This window comes from Phoca vitulina, unplaced genomic scaffold (genome assembly GCF_004348235.1).
Source record: "Phoca vitulina isolate PV1807 unplaced genomic scaffold, GSC_HSeal_1.0 scaffold1, whole genome shotgun sequence".
Lineage (NCBI taxonomy): Eukaryota > Metazoa > Chordata > Mammalia > Carnivora > Phocidae > Phoca > Phoca vitulina.
The window spans coordinates 27,638,663-27,660,451 of record NW_022589704.1 but is presented as its reverse complement, the minus strand read 5'-3'; the positions used below and the strand labels follow the sequence as shown (position 1 = coordinate 27,660,451).

General features: G+C 38.8%; 1 protein-coding gene across 6 annotated transcripts in view; it reads left to right on the top strand.

The window, feature by feature from the left end:
- Positions 1-8,637, top strand: part of PIKFYVE (phosphoinositide kinase, FYVE-type zinc finger containing) — a 74,924-nt gene extending 66,287 nt beyond the window's left edge. For 5 of the 6 annotated variants that reach the window (XM_032403463.1, XM_032403474.1, XM_032403482.1 and 2 more), the window contains 7 exons: positions 205-264; positions 909-1,085; positions 1,864-1,967; positions 2,704-2,832; positions 3,940-4,201; positions 4,604-4,678; positions 5,406-8,637. In XM_032403463.1, coding sequence (XP_032259354.1) covers positions 205-264; positions 909-1,085; positions 1,864-1,967; positions 2,704-2,832; positions 3,940-4,201; positions 4,604-4,678; positions 5,406-5,521 — 923 coding nt within the window. In that variant the 3' untranslated portion in view covers positions 5,522-8,637. Of the gene's footprint in view, positions 1-204; positions 265-908; positions 1,086-1,743; positions 1,968-2,703; positions 2,833-3,939; positions 4,202-4,603; positions 4,679-5,405 lie in introns of those variants that run through there. The other variant, XM_032403487.1, reaches the window with a different exon arrangement.
- Positions 8,638-21,789: the final 13,152 nt, after the last annotated feature.

The following is a 21,789-nucleotide window of genomic DNA, read 5'->3' as shown; positions in this document are numbered from 1 at the left end:
ATTGCTCTTTCAAAAGGTACTTATATTTTGTAATAGTTTATAAAGTTTAATTATGCACATAATGCTTCTCGAGAGTGACTTGACCAGGATAACAAGAATTGACTTGTTAGTTTTTATTGTTATGTCAGGGGAGGAAAGAACAGACAAAATGAACTGATAACCCATTGAAAACTTTGACTTTATTAATGATGTTAAACTTTTTAGATGAGGTGGATGGAGGAGATACACAAAAGAAACAACTCATAAATCCGCATGTGGAGCTTCGTAAGTATGCGATAAAATAATGTTGGTTCGGGGATACCGACTGTAATTGAGAAAACTGTTAATTAAGGCTTCTAGCTTATTCTAGATAAATATCCTGTTTCTTGGAATGAATATTAAGTCTGTGTGCTGACATAAGCTTTATTTAATCTAGATTTAGCTTATAAAATAAACATTTAATGTATAAAGAAATTTAATTTAAATTATATTTTAATTTATAAGGTATAATTTGTTTTAATATCTAACGTTTAAATAATTATTGTGTAATCTAGAGCCACAGAGACTTGACCAGATGTCTAGAATTGTGTGTGTGTGTGTGGGGGGGTGCTAAAACTTTATCATCCAGAATAAGTACAGTATAATTTAAGATGTAAAATTATAATGATGAAAGTACAGTAACCAGTATAAAATTAGATATGGGTCTTATTTTATGTTTGATTTTTCTGTAAGGTTATAAGATGCTTTTCGGTCTTCCCCGAGAATCATTTTAGCAGAACTGTGACAAACAAGGGTGTAAACTTAACCTGAGAAATGCTATCCTGGAGAAAATGAAATGGTCAAATTTGTTGGGCATGGGAAGTGGGCAGGAAGGAAGAGAGATTTCTGATTCATAAAAGCCCCCCCCCCCCAAACACTTCTGTTTATAGAATTTTCTGACGCAAATGCCAAGTTTTACTGTCGCCTGTACTATGCGGGAGAGTTTCATAAGATGCGCGAAGTGATTCTGGGCAGCAGTGAAGAAGATTTCATCCGCTCTCTTTCCCACTCCTCGCCCTGGCAGGCCCGTGGGGGCAAATCAGGAGCTGCCTTCTATGCAACTGAGGGTAGGTCTTTTTAGTCACTCACTCACTGAGTAGTAGCCATCTTTTCCCCTCAGGTAATCTGTGAATCCCTTGAACTGAGGTGGTATGATATGGTCAGTTGGCAAACGAAGTTTTCTGTTTTTCTGTTTGAGAGTATGTAATAACAATATTTAAAAGAATATACATATATATGGTGTGCAGTTAGAGACAGACATTGACCCAGTCCTTACTAAACTCTCTCTGGTCCTGACTTCTACAAATGTAAATAGTAACAGAGAACTTCTGGAAGACTCACAAGGGTTCCTCAGAGCTGATGAGACAAAGATAAAAATATAAATACTTAAACTGAAAATAGGAAGGCCAGGTTCTTCACCTACAAAGGTTTACAGAAGATGATGACCATTTGTATGTCATATTCCGTTCTCCATTCCCTGGAAACAAAATTATCTGAGAAAATGCAGCAGGAAGGATGTTGCTTGATAAGAGCTTTCATAACTGTGACTTACTGCATTGTTAACAAAGGAGTCTATAAAATTTTACTTAGTAGTTATCTAGCTATGAATTTCGGTCTGGTACTGTCAAAGGTAGAGGCTTCTTGACTATATAATCCTCAGGAACCCTTTGAGCCCTCAATTACTTGAGACCTATGTTCTGATGAAAATTTTCTCTGTGACATCAGAAAATCTCCCTTAAAGCCATGAAGCAAACACATCACTTGGGATCTTTGGAATGATGTATTATAGATTACCTCAGGAAATCCTGTGACTGAATAAACACATACGACACTTCTGCCTTTTAGATGATAGATTCATTTTGAAGCAGATGCCTCGTCTGGAAGTCCAGTCTTTCCTCGACTTTGCACCGCACTACTTCAATTATATTACAAATGCTGTTCAACAAAAGGTAGAAGTCCCAAACCTTGGTTCGTAATTAGAATTTTCTGGGCTTTTTCACCTCCTCCGAGTCCCAGTGGCAGTTTTTCCCATGCTAAGATAGGAACGGGACGTGACTGGGTCTCTGTTATGTTACTGAGGTGTGATAGAATGCACTCATTTCATGCTCTTTCCTGCCTTTGCCAGTGAGGAGCCAAGAGATCTCCAGCAGATTGCATTTAATTAGTGTGTGTGTGTGTGTGTGTGTGTGTGTGTGTGTGTAGAAACATTGAGATTGGATGAAAATAGCTGCACGTTATAATTTGTAAGTTTGTTGAGACAAAACTGGGAAATATTTGTTGAGACCTGAGTGTCTGGGTCCTTAAGTAGAAAAGAAGCCAGTGGCTCAGTCAGGTTTGCCCACTTGACATTTAGCAGTGCTCCTCGCAGTAAGTGTATAAAGGAGTCATGTAGATTTTTTTTTTCCCCATTTAAGGTTTATTGCATATTTGGGGGGAAATTATATGTCATAATAAAATTTGTGATTTTGAGAAATAAAGCCTTATCCTTTGGGAGAATATGAAGGATCTAAGATTTTTGTTAGCATTGCTGTTTTGCTTTTTACTTACTCCGGAGATTCAAGGGTTTAAGTTTCTTTCAAAGTTCTTTGGTCATATTAATAGAAAATTGTGTTTGGATAGTACATGGATAATCCAGATATGGGTATTAAATTACAAATGAATTTACTTTCATCTTTTCTTGATTAGAGGCCCACTGCATTGGCCAAAATTCTTGGAGTTTATAGAATTGGTTATAAGAATTCTCAGAACAACACTGAGAAGAAGTTAGATCTCCTTGTCATGGAAAATCTTTTCTATGGGAGAAAGATGGCACAGGTAAGGATATTGAACCATTTAGCTACTGGAACGTTTTGCACTTCTGGTTCCTGAATATAATGAATCAGAGAATAACATCTTATTTGATAGTATTAAACCTCAGTTGCTAGGCCAAAGTTAACTTTGGAATTGTTGAACCCTATAGGAAAGACTAAAGAAGAATATTGTAGACTGGTATTAAAATTTAACCTGTCCAATATCCTAGAAACACAGAATTCTAGGATTAGAAGACAGATCTCTTCCCACCATCTCAGTTTTAAAGATGAAGAAACTAAGACCTAGAAAAATTAAGTTTATGACAGTCACACAGATATTCCAAGAGCTCAGGTTGTTTTAGATTCTAGAACAGTACCTTTCAGAGTGTTGGTCCTTTAACTGTTTCCAGTCTATGGGGAGATAAAGAGCTTACACTAGAATGTATTTCTTCATTGAGAGTGTCTTGCTATGCTGAATGAAAGAGCGTGCTTAGTGATGTGATTGTTTTACGTTCTGGCACGAGCTCCTTATGTCATCGTGAGCCAGGGACAGTTGCCTAGCATTCGTGTGTAGAATACACTTCCTATTGCACTGGTCAAGGACCTAAGTCCCCTGACCTTTGAGTGTGTGGCTTTTACCACCCCCAACATTTCTAGAGAGATGCAGTTGCTTCTACATTGCCATAGTATTGAATGGAGTTTTGGTACCCAAACTGTAAGTTTCCTAAGACTCTTTGTATCTGGTTTTTAAACTGCTTTATGATCCAATGATATATTTTTGGAGTTATTTGTTAATGTTTCTTAAAGTTGATTAAGTGGGTTAATGTATTCCTGAAGTGTTTGAGTAACTGAGTACCTAGGTGTTAATTTTCAATGATGAATCCTATCACCATCTACTTTATGTATTGCACAATTATAATGCATGCATTATATATAATTTTATATATGATATATAATATATATAAATGATATGTTTAATATATTTATGTAAGTTATGATTAAGTTTTAAAATTAAATTTAAAAGTATACGTAATGATATGGGCTATAAGGAATTTTTTTGCATTTCCAATTTAATTACATTAATTAATTATGCAACTCATGCATAAATGACAGAAACTTTTCTTTCTGCTAGGTTTTTGATTTGAAGGGTTCACTTAGGAATAGAAATGTAAAAACTGATACCGGGAAGGAGAGTTGTGATGTGGTCCTGCTGGATGAAAATCTCTTAAAGATGGTTCGAGACAACCCTCTGTACATCCGTTCTCATTCCAAAGCCGTGCTGAGAGCCTCGATCCGTAGTGACTCCCACTTTCTTTCTAGCCACCTCATTATAGATTATTCTTTGCTGGTTGGGCGAGATGATACTAGCAATGAGCTGGTAGTCGGAATTATAGGTAAGTCAGTAAGCATATGCTACTTATAGTTCATGATTGAAGCCAGAGTAAATTTGAAGATTATACTGAACCTGGTTTAGTCATAGCTTATTAAATATTCTCACCAACTTTGATTTGAAAATTCAACAATAGCTTTTAAATTCTAGTTACCTTCTATTTCAGTGTCCTCATTTCATTTCATTGTCTTTACCAAAAATACCTGTATTCAAAAAGTTACTCATAAAGGAAGCCCTGTGAAGTTGTTAGGAGGATTAAAAGAATTAATATGGAAAAAACCCTTGGGACAGTGTCTGGCAATATTGTTAACATTCAGTAAACATTGTAGAAGTAATAGTAATTACTGTTGTTATCTTCTTACATTTACTAACGTAGCTGTACTGCTAATCTTCCCTCCTGTAACAGATTATATTCGAACATTTACATGGGACAAAAAGCTTGAGATGGTTGTGAAATCAACAGGAATTTTAGGAGGACAAGGTGAGCAGAATTTTTGTTTATTCTTTAAACTGTTCTCATGTCTTCCTTATCAGTTAACATTTAAAAAATGGGTACTTTTTTAAATTCTAAAAAAACAAGTGGTCATCTTTGATTTTATCATTTCCAAAATGATCAGATAATAAAGGAAATTGCAGAGGTGGGGAAATAATTGGTTTTAAAGTTGTGTTAAAATGCCAGAATGAAAAGTTACCCAAAAAAGGCCAGATATTCTGAATAAGAGGTTGTTTTTAATTAACACTTGAAATCTTCTAAGTTCTCTGAGCACTTCTAGCTCCATTTGTGCTTTCATACATCTCTCATCTCTAGGCAAGAGCTAGGCTCGTATTTTTAGAGTAGGGGGTGGGGAAGGGGACAGGGGCAGAGGGAAATGGGGAGATAATCTTAAGCAGGCTCCACACTCAGTGCAGAACCTGACTCGGGGCTCAATGTCAGGACCCTAATAACATGACCTGAGCCGAAATCAAGAGTCGGACACTTCACCGACTGCGCCACCCAGGTGACCCAAGAGCTAGTCTTTTAAAATGGAAACCCCTCTCAGGAAGGCCCTGTCCCATGTCATGTGGCACAGTGGACACCTCTCCCTCTTTTCTGAGACTGGTGTGTGTGTGTGTCTTTATGGCAGTTGTCATGAAAGAACATAGCTATTCAAGTCAGCTGCTGATCAACTCTGTAACAGCTTTTTCCCTTTGCTCTTCCATAATCTTAGGTAAAATGCCAACTGTGGTCTCTCCAGAGCTGTACAGGACTAGATTTTGTGAAGCAATGGACAAGTATTTCCTGATGGTACCAGACCACTGGACAGGTTTAGGTCTGAACTGCTGAAAGGGAGCACATGATTTTAAAATGGACCATGAATGAAAGGGGCCTGGACCAAAGGACCAAAAATAAGCTACATGTTTTATTTCTTCATCATGTTCACCACTGTATGCCAAGGCCTTCCCATCCTGCAGTCATGTGGGCTGTCTGTAATTGAAGGGTTAAAATGCCGTGGATTTGCACTTTGGTTTTTGATACCTACAAGTTAGCTGTCTTATGCTGGGAAGTTGCATGAACATTCTTCCACTTAAGCTAAACTATAGAGACATTTCAAAGGGCTTAAGATGAATGTATGGTCAGAGATAAGGAGATAGGGTGAAGAAATGGGGTGTCAGATTTGTTAACAGTCCTGTTAAGAAAATAATGCTTCCTAGATTGTGGCTTTCCCAGCATCCCATTTGACACATTCTTTACTTAGCATTTGTAGAGCTGGTGAATTTGTGTTTCTTATGTAACAATGTAATGTTGCGTATTATCAGAATTTCTGAAACCTTTAAAAATTCTGACTTATTCTCTTAATGGCCAGTGAAACAGATGGACCCAGTCTGTTCTTGTTTTATTGAGGTATTTGACTTAAATTGGGAATCCTGTCGTGTTCTTACCTTGCCTTGTTTTTGAGGGTGCTTGATGTTTTTTAAGTTCTGTCTTCTCTGTGGGTGACAGGAGACTCTAGCCATTAATAAGCCTTTTGGAGCTGTTTTTTAAGCTTATTTATAACTTTTGTGCAATTAATAGGTTAAACTGCACTTATCCACACATGCTCATACTCTAGGTTTTCCTCCGCTTGCAGGGAAACAGTAAATGAGTCTATCATGACTAACTTCCCAAAGGGAGAATTACTAAGGATTTTTTTTTTTTTAATGGAAAAAATAAATTAGACCTTATCCAAGAAATTGGATGAGAGGTGAACACTTGCTTATTTTCTGTAAAGGTAAAGTGTCTTTTTCAATATATATAGCAATTTAAGTGACATCTGTAAAACTAAGAGGTTTCTAGTGTGGACATCCATTTCTTAACTTTCTGCACCAGTTTCTAAGCCAGTTCTGATTATTGAGAAATGTTAAGGGATAAAATATTTGTAGGAAGGAACTTCTTGTTTAATAGAGTTTTTGTTTAAAAGTGATCAGATACAGTATTAAACTGACTTTGAGGACATAACAGAACACCAAATATTTCCTCGTGGCTGCTTTTGCCAACAAGGGTAATTGGGGGATTTGTAAAGTTTTATAAAGTTCTCCTCTTTTCAGGCTTCCTATCATAGCACATTTCTATTGTAACTTTCACAAAATAAGAAAAGGAAATCTGGATACATTCCAGTTACAAAGACTGTAAGTATGTGAAATAGGAACATTTCGGAAAGTTTGCTTTAGAGAACGAAAGCATTAGTTTGGTGTTTGGTGCTTATTGGATACGTGGTTTGTTTTGAACTAGAAACAAGTTGGCCAAGGACTTAGGACTGATGATAAGCACTTTTTAAAAAAACATGTGGTGTGCCTTTAGAAAACGCACAGAACACTAGTGGTTTTAATTTTGATATTACAGACTGGAAAAGGACGGGCTCCTGCAGGAATGAAACGTGGGTGGAACGTAACCTCAATGGATTTTGCATCTCCCTTTGAATGCAAACACTGTTTTGTCTCTGTTTTTTCTTTCGGGCAGGAAACTTAGGGTTATTTATCTGTCCATTTCCTGCACCCTCAGTCATGCACACCACAGGAGAATAGGTAGCTTTCCTTCGCTGTGATCAGGTTGTTTCTTTGTTTCGTCTCAACACCCTGCTATGTATAGCTTGGATCCTCCACTGGAATAACTCCTGACAGTAGTATGTGTCGTGTTGATTTTGTTTTCCTTGCCGGTGACTTGAAGAACTAGTTTTTAAAGCACTGCTGCCTCTTAGGTGATTTTATGGCTAAAAAAATTCCAGTTTAATATCATCTGAAGCAATACTTGCAGCCTTGCAAGGGTGATCTGTCCTTTTAAAACTGTCTTAATGAAAGGGAAATGAACTTGTTGTGAGTGGTAGAACTATATCCTCAGCCCCGGCTGCTTTTGTTGAGGTCACTACTATATGTATATATAAGGCGTTTCCAATATTGTGCTCCTTGGTGTTAAGCATTGAATGACCACTCACCTCTCTTGAATTCCCTTCCTTGGCTTGGAGAATATTGATGTTGAAAAGTTAAGACTGAGGAAGAAATCTTAATACTTTCTTCCTTAGAATAAAATATGAACCCTGAGAATAATTGATAGTAGCACAAGAAAACTCTGTGAATGTGTTGCATTGTATAAAAATCTTACTTATAAATGTGAAGGTTTTTGATGCCATCAAAACTTTATGGAAAAATAAAAAAGATTTACTTTTTTCTTATCCAAGTCTGAGAAAAATAAGGGGAATTGGTTTTTGCAGGCCCTTTTGTAGTCTGTTGAATAAATTTATAGACATTGAAAATTTCCTACAAAAAGTGCTGCTTATAATTTTTTCCTCGATCCAGCAGTGAGTGGTTTTCTAGCTTTGGCTTTTATTGGGTATTGTAAATAGGTTTGTGTTGGTTTTGGTGGCGTCAAGTGTCTCGTTGGCATTGTACCCATTAGCAGTGGGCTTGTATAAAACTGCCAAGGAAAAGTCATCTACCTGTAGAAAGTTTGCTGAGCTAGCGGAATGAAAACTCTTGTGAATGAGCCTCGTGGTGAAACAGGTCAGGCCATTCATTATTCCTCAAGTATTAACATACTGACTTACGCAGTATTCAAACCATCTAGTGCAATGCCTTTTTGTTTGTTTGTTTTTGTAACACGGGTGCAGTGTATTATAGAAAAACAAAAATTACAATCATGAGCAGTTTTATTAATGCTGCTGTGCTGGTTTTGTAAAAAATGTACATTATGTCTTTTGACAGGTTTAATTTTAACTAGAGAAATGACATTGTAAATCATAATATCCTCTTTTAATTTAATATGAAGAATTCAATTAACAATATTGAAAATACTTAATGTATTATATTGTATATATTTCTCTACTTTGGTTCTAGCTGTTTTATATGATTGACATGTTATTTAAGAGAGAAAACTGCCTTGACCTTTTGGAGACTTATACTGTAAATAAAGAAGACTTACAATAAACTGAGAATCAGCTTCACTTCGTTTTGAATCAGCTTGAGGAAATTAACAAGGGGAGATGGAGTTTGGTGCCCAAGCCTCGCCCCTGGCCCCCGAAGCATTGCCTTCTGTTCGTTCTCTTGCCCTTCGTTTCCCCACCGGAGAATTTAAGTCTTTCACTAGTAAATGGCCTTCTTAAGTCCCAGAAAAGGAGGTCTTAAATCTGTGTGTTCGATTCTGCCAGTAATGGATTCACCTTTTCTGCCGTCCTTTTCTCCATGTGTTTCTGCTTTCCTGATGGGACACTCAAGAAGGTACTGCCCTTTCTCAGCGGGAATGGCTGATTCGCCTCCTTGGCAGGCTCTCTAAGCTGTTAATTAGTGCCCCGCCTGTTCAGAGGCGTCTCCCTGAAGTGGATCCAGCTGTGCTGCGGTCTGCAGTTGTGGGTGCAGCTGCTCTCCCGGGGTCACGAGCCTGGGCTCCCCTGGGGCCACGAGAGCCGCTGGGCAGCACCCCGCTGCCGTGGTGGGAAGGTCCTTGGGCAGGAGCCAGGCACCCAGTTCTCTGTTCCCACCCACCTGGAAGTGTCCTGTGGTGGAAATTCATTTCTTGCACAGTTCCTGGGTCAATGCTTAACAAAACTAAGATTTTTAACCATAAGTTTAAAAATAGTTGTTCAAAACCATCCCAAATGTATCATCTTAACCATTTTGGAGTATATAGTTTAGTAGTGTTAACTATATTCACATTGCACATCATACCCCCAGAATGTTTTTCATCTTGCAAACCTGAAACTATACCCATTGAACAACTCTTCCTGCTCACCCTGGTCCCTGGTAACCATTCTACTTTGTTTTCATTAATTTGACTACTTTAGGTTCTTTAATACAGGATTTGTCTGTGGCTGGCTTATGCTACTTAGTGTAATATCCTCAAGATTCATCCATGTTGTAGCATTTCCTCCCTTTTATAAGTTAAATGAGGTACACCTGGGTGGCTCAGATGGTTAAGCATCTCCCTTCGGCTCAGGGCATGATCCCAGGGTCCTGGGATCCAGTCCTGCATTGGGCTCCTTGCTCAGCGGGGAGCCTGCTTCTCCCTCTGCCCCTCATCCCGCTATCATGTGCGTTCGCGCTCTCTCTCTCAAGTAAATAAAATAAAAAAAAATGATATTCCGGGTTGAATGATACTCCATTGTGTGTATGTACCACATTTTCTTTATTCATCATCAGTGGACATTTGAATTGCTTCCACCTCTTGGCTACTGTGAATAATATGAACATGTGAATACTGTGAATAATGAACATGCAAGTGCAAATGCACGTTCAAGATCCTTTAAAAAATTCTTTCACATAAATGCAGAGAAGTGGGATTGCTGGATTCCGCGGTAGTCCTATTTTTTTTTTTTTTAATGTTTTGAGGAACCTCCATACTGTTTTCCCTGGCAGCTGTACCCTTTTACAATCCCACCAGCAGTATACAGGGTACCAATTTCTCCATGTCCCTTCTGACACTTACCCATTTTGATGGTAGCCATCCTAACGAGTGTGAGGTAATACCTCATTGTGGTTATGATTTGCATTTCTCTCATGATTAGTGATGTTGAGCATAATTTCGGATGTGCATTGGTCATTTGTATATTATCTTTGGAGAAATGTCTGTTCACATCCTTCGGCCATTTTAAAATTTGGCTTCTTGATTTTTTTTGTTGTTGTTGCATTGTAGGAGTTCTTACATATTCTGGATGTTAACCCCTTCTCAGATGTATGATTTGTTAGTGTTTTCTGTCATTCCATGGGCTGCCTTTTCATTCTGTTGATTGTGTCCTTTGATGCACAAAAGTTTTTAAGTTTGAAATAGTCCCATTTATCTCCCTTTGCTTATACTTTTGATGTCATAAGCAGTAAATCATTGCCAAACCCAATGTCTTGAAGCTTTCCCCCTCTTCTAGTTTTACAGTTTTAGGTTTTTATCCCATTTTGAGCTAACTTGTTTATATGTCGTAAAATAAGGGTCTAACTTCACTCTTTTGCATGTGGATATCCAGTTTCCTAACACCATTAGTAGAAGAGACCGTCTTTTCCCCATACGTGGTCTTGGCACCCTTATCAAAGATCATTTGACCATACAAGCAAGGGTTTGTTTCTGAATCCCATTTATTTGTCTGTCTTTACGCAAGAACCACGGTTTGATTCCTGTAGCTTTGAGGTATGTTTTGAAATAAGGAAGTGTGAGGTCTCCAACTTTTTTTTTTTCAAAATTGTTTTGGTTGTTTGAGGTCCCTTGAGATTCCAAATGCATTTTAGGATGAATTTTTCTATTTCTGCAAAAAAAAAAAAAAAAATGCCATTGGCATTTTGATAGGGATTGTGTAGATTGCTTTGAGTAAGATGGACATCTTAACAATATTAAATCTTCCAATTCGTGATCACAGGATGTCTTTCCACTTTTGTGCTGCCTTAAATTCCTTTCACCAATGTTTTGTAGTTTTCAGAGGACAAGTCTTTCACCTTTTGGTTAGGTTTGTTCCTAATATTTTATTCTTTTTGATGTGTTATGAATGGACTTGTTTTCTCAATTGCCTTTTCAGATTATTCATTGTTAGTGTATAGAAACACAACTGATTTTTGTGTTGATGTCTTATCCTGCAATTTTACCGAATTTATTTTAACATTTTTTTGGTGTATATACTCTTTAAGGTTTTTTTACATATAAGATGATGTCATTTGCAAACAGATCTTTTTAGTCTTACTTTTTATTTTCCATGCCTTTTATTTTGCTTTCTTGCCTATTTTGGATGTAAATGTTGAATGTGGGCATCCTTTCCTTGTTCCTGACCTTAGAGGAAAAGCTTTCAGTCTTTCATCATAGAGAGTGATGCTAGCTGTGGACTTTTCATATATGACCTGTTATCATGTTGATGTAGTTGTCTAATTTTAATTTGTTGAGTGTTTGTATCATGAAAGTGTGTTCGGTATTGTCAGAGGCTTTTTCTGCATCAATTGAAATAGTTAAGTGGTTTTTATCCTTCATTCTGTTAGTGTGGTATATTACATTGATTGATTTTCATATGTTGAAGCATCCTTGCCTCTTGGGGATAAGTCCCATTTGGTCCTGGTGTCTGATCTTTTAATGCACTGTTGAATTCAGTTTGCTAGTATTTTGTTGAGGATCTTTGCATCTCTATTTATCAGGGATAGTGCCCTATAGTTTTCTTTTCTTGTAATGTCTTTCTCTGGCTTTGACATCAGGGTAATGCTGGACTTATAAAATCATTTGGGAGTTTTTCCATTTCTTCAATTTTTAGGGAGAGTTTGCAGAGGATTGGCATTAATTCTTCTTTAAACGTTTGATAGAATTCACTACTGAAGCCATCTGGTCCTGGATTTTCTTTGTTGGGAGGTTTTTGATTATTGATTCAATCTCTTTACTGGTTATAGGTCTGTTCAGACTTTGTATTTCTTTATGATTCAGGCTTGGTAGATTGTATCTTCTAGGAAATTATCCATTTCTTGTAGGTTCCAGTTTGTTGGCCTACAGTTGTTCATAGTATTCTCGTACGATCCTTTTTATTTCTGTGGCATTGGATGTAATGTTCCTTCTTTCATTGGTGATTTTGCTTCTTTGAGTTTTCCATCTTATTTTCTTAATCTAGCTAAGGGACTGTCAATTTTATGGATCTTTCCAAAAACCCAACTCTTTTGTTGTTGTTGTTTTTTCTATTCTCTACTTTTTCTCTGCGGTAATCTTCCTTATATCCTTGCATCTGCCACCTTGGGGTTTAGTTGTTCTTTTTTTCTAGTTCTTGAGGTGTGAAGCTACGTTGCTGATGTTTTTCCGTATCCATGTGCACATGTTTGAGCTTCCTTCTTCATTCTGCTTTCACTCTACCCCATGTTTGGGTACGCAGTGTCTAACTTCATTTGTCTCAAGGTATTTTCTAATGTCCCTTGTGATTTCTTCCTTGAACCTGTGGTTGTTCAAGTGTGTGTTGTGTAATTCTCACGTATTTACAAATTTTCCAGTTCTCCTACTGCTATTGATGTGTAGTTTTATTCCATTGTGGTTGGTAAAGATACTTGGCGTGATTGCAATCTTCTTAACAGTTCATGCCCAAAAGAAATCTTCTGTTCTAGAACAGGTATTCTGATGTCTTAGGTTGAAACAAAAGAGAAGGGAGAGACCCAAGTAAATGTTTTGAAATTGAATGTCATGAATGAGATATGACTACCAGTTGCTGCCCTAGGAATTTTTCCCAATGTCTTCACCTATTGAAAGAAGGTTCCCCCCCCCACCCCAGAATCTCTATTCCTGATTTTTAAAACTGAAAGTAAAAGCTATGAAATGATCATTTTACTGTAGTAAATGTCCTTTAAAGCATCCTTGGAGTTAGCGGTCTTGAATATGGCTCTGATCGGTTGTTATTGCTGCTTATTACATTTAAAATTTTCAAGTTGTTCAGAATATGTGTAACAGGGTGGAGGAAACTTTTAACCTTATAAATTCTCACCTTTAAGACATTGATTGCACTTATATGGGTATCATAAAAGCTGCCCCCGCTCTTATGGTTGAGGGAGGAAGGTGTTTTCAGGGAGTTTGCTAGGGTTAAGAATGGACCAAAATGAGGTTGCAGTGGTGAGAAGTGGCCAGTAGAGGGCTCTGGAGTACTAGATTCTAAGATTTCCTAACTAGCTCTTCAGAGCTATAGGAAGCTCTTAGAGGGACCCCTGGGGTGAGAGGACCCCCCCCCCAAGTCCCAAAAATTTTTCGAGAGCCCTAAGTGCCTCCTAAGCTACTTTTTGACACGAGTCTGTTCTATCTTAGAATATGTAGTTTTCAGATGGAGGTGTAAGTTAGAAATAGTTTAGTATTTTTTTTTCTAAAGAATTTATTTATTGAGAGAGAGAGGGAGAGAGAGAGAGAGAGAGAGAGAGGTCTTGAGCACAAGCAGGGGGAGGGGCAGAGGCAGAGGGAGAAGCAGACGGTCCCCACTGAGCAGGGAGCCTGATGTGGGGCTCAGTCCCAGGACACCTAGATCACCACCTGAACCAAAGGCAGACGCTTAACTGACTGAGGCACCCAGGCACCCCTGGTTTAGTATTTTCTACTCAGAATTGTAATTCTTTTTTCAAATGAAGGTAGCACTAAAAGCTTTTCATTTAAAAGAGCACATATTTGATAAATTTGCTGTCCATACACCACTGAAATAGAATCATAAGTACAAATGAGTCTCTATCAGAAAAAGACATTAGGAAAAACTAGGAAAATCTCAAAGTATGGACTTTAAGAAGAAAGCATCAATATTAGTTCATTAATTGTGACAGTTGCACCTTATTAAATGTAAGATATCAATAGTAGGAGAAGCAGGGTGTATGGAAACTATCTATACTATCTTGTAATTTTTTTTCTGAAACAAAAAACAAAACAAGTGATTATATTGTAGATAGGAAGGCCTCACTCTAGAGATGTTGAATTTAATGAAATTAGAGGGTCGTTTTTTCCTTTGTTGTTCTTATCTATTAAAATACTTTCTTCCTTCCCCAATTCAAAGAACCAACTGCTCTTTAGAAGAAGATAGGCGAGTGAAAAGAGGTATGTGTACTCGCATTTCTGATGGCTCCTTCCCTGCCATCTTGCTGTGGGCAGCTTCCTCATGCAGGTAAGAGCAGTCCTGCTGGGTACCCATCAGCCACAGATCTCTGGGGCTATCTCTCTGTGAGGCCCTCTCCTCTCCGGTACTCTGTCCCACGAACTCAGCTGCCTTGGGTCTTCCCCAAGGAGTAGAACAGAATGCTCCTCAGTTGCCCCTCCCTCTGCTTTGGCCTTGAAACTTTCCGAGCATAATCTGGGACAAACTGAGCTCACCTTTGTTTCCCACCCCTGAAGGATCCGCTGTCCTTTATTGGCTGATACCCAGTTTCAAAAACTGTTTTTCTATGGATTTTGCCTGGTTTCATGATTGTTTCAGTAAATCTGGACCCTACTGCTTCACTTTGGCCAGAAGCAGAAGCCCAAATCAGATGGAATTTATAAAGATTATATCTAAATGCTATGTTGAATTATAGATAAAATGTTTTCTCTATCAAAGTAAAAAGTAATACTCTATTCATGACTGTTGTAAAAATGATTTAAAATATCCAATCTCTTCTAATTGAAGTCCTGTTTTCTGCAACAAATTAAAATAGACAACTAGGAAAAAAAAATTGTATTTATTTTTTTGTGGGGGAGGGGAGAAGAGGGAGAGAGAGAATTCTCAAGCGGGCTTCACGCCCAGCACAGAGCCTGATGTGGGGCTTGATCTCACAACCCTGAGATCATGACCTGAGCTGAAATCAAGAGTTCGATGCTTAACCAACTGAGCCACCCAGGTGCCCCTAGGAAAGAAAATTTTAATTCAATATGCAAAAATATGCTTGAAGTACCAGCAGATAATTGTGATCCTATACACAGATATACATTATCACCTGGCAGAGCATGTTCTGGGGAGCAAAGAACCCTGAGCCAGGCTCCTGGTGTTGCCACCATATTTATTATGCCTTTTAGCTTCTCATCTTGAAAATGCTGTTCAACTTCAGGGTTGTTCAAGAATGTCTTGAACGTTAGGCATAACTAATTGCCCTATAGCTTACTGGTAGCAGAGCTTGGTAGGTACTTCTAGATTTTTCCACATAGAATTTAATGGGCATTTCTATTGCTAACATGCCGATTGATCTGGGAGAAACCCCTCTGGCAGCTCCAGCCAGCCACTCAGACTCTGATTATCATCATTCCTTCCAGTGATACCACATAAAGTGCCAAACCACAACATGACATCATTAAGGAAATACTCCTTAGGGAGAGTCCAGCTCAAGCTGCTGACAGAAGAGCACACCCTGATGTTCTAGAAGTGATTTCTGTAGTAACATCTGTTCGGACTGGTCACACCACCATTGTATAGGGGCCCTGTTGGAGCTTTTCCATGCTCATTTCTAAATACCCATAGAGGGAAATTGCAGAGATTGCTCTTAATGTCAGAGTTATTGCTTTTTCCTTCTGTCCATTAGAAGTGAATGCATTGTAAGTGACACTACAGAAAATGGGTGTGATGGCTCTGAGAAATCCAAGCCCTTCGATGATGATGGAAGGTGGATACGCACTGCCGTAGTCTGAGCCTGGAAGCTGCTATCTGGTACATTCTGTCTGCCGCCAGAGTGAGATTTTTATCTGCTCCTTCCCGTGGACATGGTGTGTGCTATTTCACAATACTGCATCAGCAACACTTTTCTGTTGTCTACTGGTGGTAATAAATACCTTCACTCAATCAATCAAGAAACATATATGGAACATGGACTCTTGACTAGGTCCTGCTGCTGCGAGATGAACGACCCCATTCGCAGTCTCTAGGAGCTTGCAGTTCAGTGGTGGAAATGGATATGAAGCAAATAACCATAAGAGGTGAGGTAAAGACCAATAAATGTTTATTTTGTGAATGGAGGTAAGCTTTATTCTCTGAGAATATTTATTCAATTAGCTACATGACAAATTTCCTGATTTGAAGAACGCTATGTTTCAGTGACTTTAGAAGAGATTTATCTTTTATTTGTTCTTTATGATGTGAACTTGATACAATCTGCTTTGCGAAGTGTTGCCTCTCCCCTGTGACTGTCAGGGAGAAGACAGCTTAACGTGAACAGCTAATTTTAGGCATCTCTCATGGAACAACCTGAATTGCTCAGTGAGGGAGGTTCTCTAAGCTAAGGCAGAGGGTAACTCCAAACCCTTGTGAAGACACCTAAGTGAAATCCCCCCTAAAAACATATGGTTAATAGTTTGAAGCTGCTCTGTGAAGGCAGGGACCTTTCTTTACTCATTTCTGTGTCCCCCATAACAGTTCTTCGCAGAGCTGAACTGGAAACAAGGCCATGGCCCTCTAGGGACAGAGTGCTACTTGCGCAACCACAGTTATCTTCTGCATAAGCTCCCATGATTCTTGTCAGGCGACGGGGTTGTTACCATGACCCTCACTGGTTGACCCAGCCCTTCTTTATGCCCAAGCAACTGTCCAAATAGGCTAGATGTACAGAGCCCACCAGCCTGTGAGATGATCTGGTTTGAGGAGTGTGTCCAATAGAAAGCTCCGTGTTGGATGGCGCCTAATGGATTCAGTCAAATTCTCTTTTTCGGTCATTCGGATTTTCAGAGAAGGCAGTAGAAGCAGGCAGTGTGTGCGTAAGAGGAGGCAGCAGAGGGAGAAACTGAGAATGCAGCTGAGTCGTGAGTACAGTGGGGTCCGTAGAGGAGGGAGGGAGACAAAGCTGACTTCTGAGGGGTTGACTGGTTGCCCATGTCTCCAGCACTTGTTCGAGCTGCCTGAGCTGCCACCCTCTCATGAATAACAAGGACTTTTCTAGCTCTCCACGAAGCCCATAGAGGTCCTCGGGCTTCCTTTGTTTCTCACTTGTGCATAATAAATGCCCATCAGGTGAGGTGGGCATCGCCTGCTCCTCACAGCCTCTAAGAGTCCAACACAATATTTAGGCAGTAATAATTCTAAAAGGAATTATTAATGCTTCTATTGCCATATCACACATTGTAACAGTGTGCCAACTTCACCGTGCTATTCACATTTAGCCTTATGTTGCTTCTGTGTTTGCCAATCAGTAATGCTTGCATTTTTGCCAAGATAATATAGTGTTAAATTGTATTGCTTGAAATACTGTGATTTTAATGTAAACGAGCACTTTATTTTTTTTTATTTTTTTAAAGATTTTATCTATTTGACAGAGAAAGACACAGCGAGAGAGGGAACACAAGCAGGGGGAGTGGGAGAGGGAGAAGCGGCTTCCCACGGAGCAGGGAGCCCAATGTGGGACTTGATCCCAGGACCCTGGGATCATGACCCAAGCCGAAGGCAGACGCTTAACGACTGAGCCACCCAGGCGCCCCTAAACTAGCACTTTAAAAAGTATTACAAACAAGACTAACCAGGTAAGCCTGAGAAGGAATTTTATTATCCATATTATTTTAGAATAGTTCTTATTTAAATCAAAATGCCTGCTGGTCTATTTTAATGTGTTTCATACATATAAATAAACTCAGGACTGGCAAATACATGATTTTCATCAGATACACTTTGAAGATTAAATGCTTTTGCAAAACTTGCCCTTGTTTGCAGTTGAAATTTCATGTTACCACAAGAATTGATCAGCAGAAGCTCATTTACAATTGGTAAATTGATTTATAAGAGTACGTATAGGGTTTTAGCTATTATTTTTGGACTTGCTCCCCAACCCACACAGGCAATTAAGTAAGAGTCAGAAAAAAGGAAACACTCATCTGAATCATCTTTTAAAGTCTAGGTTCCACTCTAAGACACAGGATTTTATTTCCTAGTCTCATCTTTAGCATATGCGTTGGTCATATTCACATGGATGGGCTCTATTTTCTGCAATAGTCCAGGTCCCCTTACAGCTGTCCTTAGTATGTGCTCCCCTCCCCTTACAAAAGGGGAAAAAAATGCCTCTTTCAAGTATCTAAGGTACATTTGATTGACAACTGCCTTCAGCACCTAATGCTTCCCCCTCTCCTTCAGGTACTTGAGAACATGTGCTTTTTTTTTTTTTTTTAAGTGTGCTATCCATGAACATAAAACCAGGAATTCAGATTGAAATGAGGAAAAATTCAATTATTCAGGTATATTTGGTCTCCTAGACAGAGCTGGTATCCTTAGTGCTGAAGACTGATCTTGAGCTCTAACAGAATTCAGATCTGCTTTAATTTAAGTATAGAGCCAACTCAGTGCCCATGACATTCAAGTGTTTCCAGGTAGAACCAACTTTTCAGGGTATCTGACAATGGGTGTGCTTTCCCTAGTTCCTACTGCTCTGTGGATTTAGCAGATATTTAAAATTATCAAATATTTAAAATATTTAAAATGATCAAGCCAGGCCTTTCACATGCAAATGTTATAAGGATTTCAAAAAATAAGTATACATATTAGAAATATAATGACCTTTTTGTGAAAGTTCAAGAATTTCATAAGGACGTGGAAAAATGCAGGAAGGCAAGACAGTAGCCAACTTAGTAAGGACTGTTGCTAGATTTGTATGAGGCTCCTACTAAATTTCAATCCTGAAATCACAGGCAAGCATTTATTGCTAGGTCAAGATTATGGAAGTTCTAAACAGAGCCTGATCCTTCATCGTGTAGATTTTGGCATTTTTCTTTTCTTTTTTGTTTGTTATTGTGTTTTTGACTCATGTAGTTGGAAGATCTTCTTTACTTACTGAAAATACTGACTCCCATATAAGGAAGACCCTCTTCTGCAATGAAAAGTTATTTCCGTTTCAGTAAAATTCAGTAATAGCCACTTCCTCTCAAACGGGAGTAATGCCAACAATACAATCCAGAGATACCTGTTCTCAGTTATCCTCTTTGGATTCTAACCAGTTGTTACTACAAAGGATGTAAAACATTCTTCTGGTGCAATCAAGATTTTTGTTCTGACAGACCATCAGCTTTACACGTCATGTGAGGTTTCCATCTTAAATTAGAGGTAAAATACTGGCCTATTTATATTAATCAAAATACATAATTGTTTTGTTGTTTTCCTGGAAGACAATTTTACATTCATTGCAATTAGTTTGCTAGCCTAACATTATAGATCTGTAGAGTGTACCTGCAGTAATTTCTCTATTCTGTAGACATAAACATAAGCCTGTCTAGAGGATAGAGAAATTATTGAAGGTGGGTTCTACAGATCTATAATAGTATGCTAGCAAACTAGTTGCAAATGAATGTAAAATTGTTATCCAGGGGAAAAAAAGTCTTGTTTAACTTATGATATCTACCCAAGTGACCGTGTTTTTTATTTGCTCCCAAGCCAGTCTTGAAAGGAGAATTTGGTTTCCATAAAGCTCAAGTACAATATTTTCAGTTAATAATTGTACAAGCCCCATTTTCATGAAGTCAGCACCACACAAAATTGATTAGGCATATTAAATATTCAAATACTTTAATAGAACAAGAAATGCATGAATGGTGTTAAAATCAGTACAATAAAAATATCCTGAAAAATATGGTTTACTTAATAATGAGGCATTAAAAAAGATGTTTCCTTTCATTTTTCTATTTCCCTTTTAAGATAAACTTGGGTGGAAATCTTTGGTTCTTTTTCTTTTTTTTTCTTTAAGGAAGCACCATGCTATAATGGAATGCCAGGTTTGGTAGCGAAGAGGGGAAAATGCCCCTGAATTCCTATTTCAGCTCCCATCACACATGAACTCTGCAGTCTTGGCAAGTCACTTACCTTCATAGAGCCTTGGGTTACTTGTTGATAAAATGGGGATAATCATAGCTGCCTCATTAAGTAGATAAATAAAAGTAGACTTGCTGGGTCCTATGGCAAGTATATGTTTATAGTGATAAGAAATTACCAAACAGTTTTCTACAATGGTTTTACCATACTTGAGTTTTAAAAGAAGACATAGATGAGCTACTTCGATGCCGTATATCCACAACCTTAGACAATCAAATAACTTCCCGGTCAGTGCAGGAATTGTGCAGGTAATGCATGCGTGGAGAGGATGGAGAGATGGAGCAGGGACGCAGGAAACTTGGGCTGGGAAGTTCTGCTTTAGCTTGCTCATTCCACCCCATTCCAGAAGTCTGATCTCTACTCACAAGGAGATGGATTCTTCAGCCTTCAGGCCTTTTTCTGCTCTAGTTACTGAACCATGACACAGAGGCAGGAAGAAGTAAGCTCTTTCAGGGAAATTTTGATATTACTCTGTACTTATGGATTGCTGGGTGGCCCTATAGGTCACCCCAGCTGCCAGCTCAGTTTGAGGTTTATTAGCCCAGAGTTGAGTAGTTCACTCTGTTACTGTGTGAGGTTCACTTCATGCTGTTAGCGTGTGCCCTGGGTCATAAAGCTGGGTCTTCGACATTGAGTCCACGCCAAACTCCTTGCCCCACCTTCCCATTGCTGTCCCTTGGGAGACCTGGGCCTCTGGCTTATCATTATTATTAGTCTATTCTGCCTAAGAACTGCACCTACACACTAATCAGGCCACTCTTTCTGTTTCATCCTCATGGGCAGATTGAGGGCTGGACCAAGCCTTTTTATAGTAAAACTGTTATGTTGTCTAGAGATTCATCAGTGAGAAAAATACTTGCAGGGAAGTAGGTAGAAGCTGTAAGGTGTTAAATATTTTTCTTTCTTTTGAGTGTAATTTGGATCTCAAGCAAGGATGATTTTCCTTTTATTATGTGCACAATGTATACCAATTGATTTTTAAATCTTGGGCAGAAATGTGTTAAGGAGCATGGATGTGAAATAAAGGCCTGTCTTTGTTGGCTTGGAGCCCTGGATGAGTCTGAAACTGTTCCCAGTACATGGGATACAGGGAGAGACCGGAGAAAGAGGCAGACCGCTTCTCGTTGGTAGGTGGCAGTTTGAATAAGCAAGGGAACTTACACAGGAGGCTTCTCCTGCCCAGCTGCAAGATGAGTCAAACTCTACAACCCGACCCCTGCGCTGGACTCCCACCGCCCCCGCGAGAATCCTGAGTTTATACAGAGGTCTTCACTGGGTTCAGTCACATATGCCATCCAGATGATCTCAACAACACATTACCCTCTCAAGGCTGAATCCTTGAAATGGCTCCAGCTCTGGGAATGGGGGGCAGAAAGTACCTCCCAAGGATAAGAGAGAGGGTGAGGAGCCTCCGATTTCCTGGGTCCAGCTTGCATGGTAACTGGCAGTCACGTCCTCTCGATGACCTCCTCCAACAGTCTGGTGTCTCTGCCAAACGGCTCACAGGTAGCAACCAGCAGAGATTTAGGGGAGTGGTATACACAGCCGAGGAGAAATAATATTGTCAGAGACCCCAAGGCACTTCAGAAGATGTAAGGAATTCCTTCAATTTTCTGGTAGAATTATTGCAAAAGGTAGAAATGCTTAAATATTTAAGATTCTTGTGAAACTCATACAACATGCAGTGAGGACTCTAACAACTCTGAGCTTGATTTATTCTGGCCACCTTCTGTGGCCTAGACAAACATGGTAATTTTTAGCCTCTTGACCTAAATTTTTTTTGACCTATAAATGATCCCAGGAAAACAATCTAACAATACATTTCACTGAAGTAACGAATGGGGAACATATAGATTGCCAACAGCCAAACTTCAACATGATG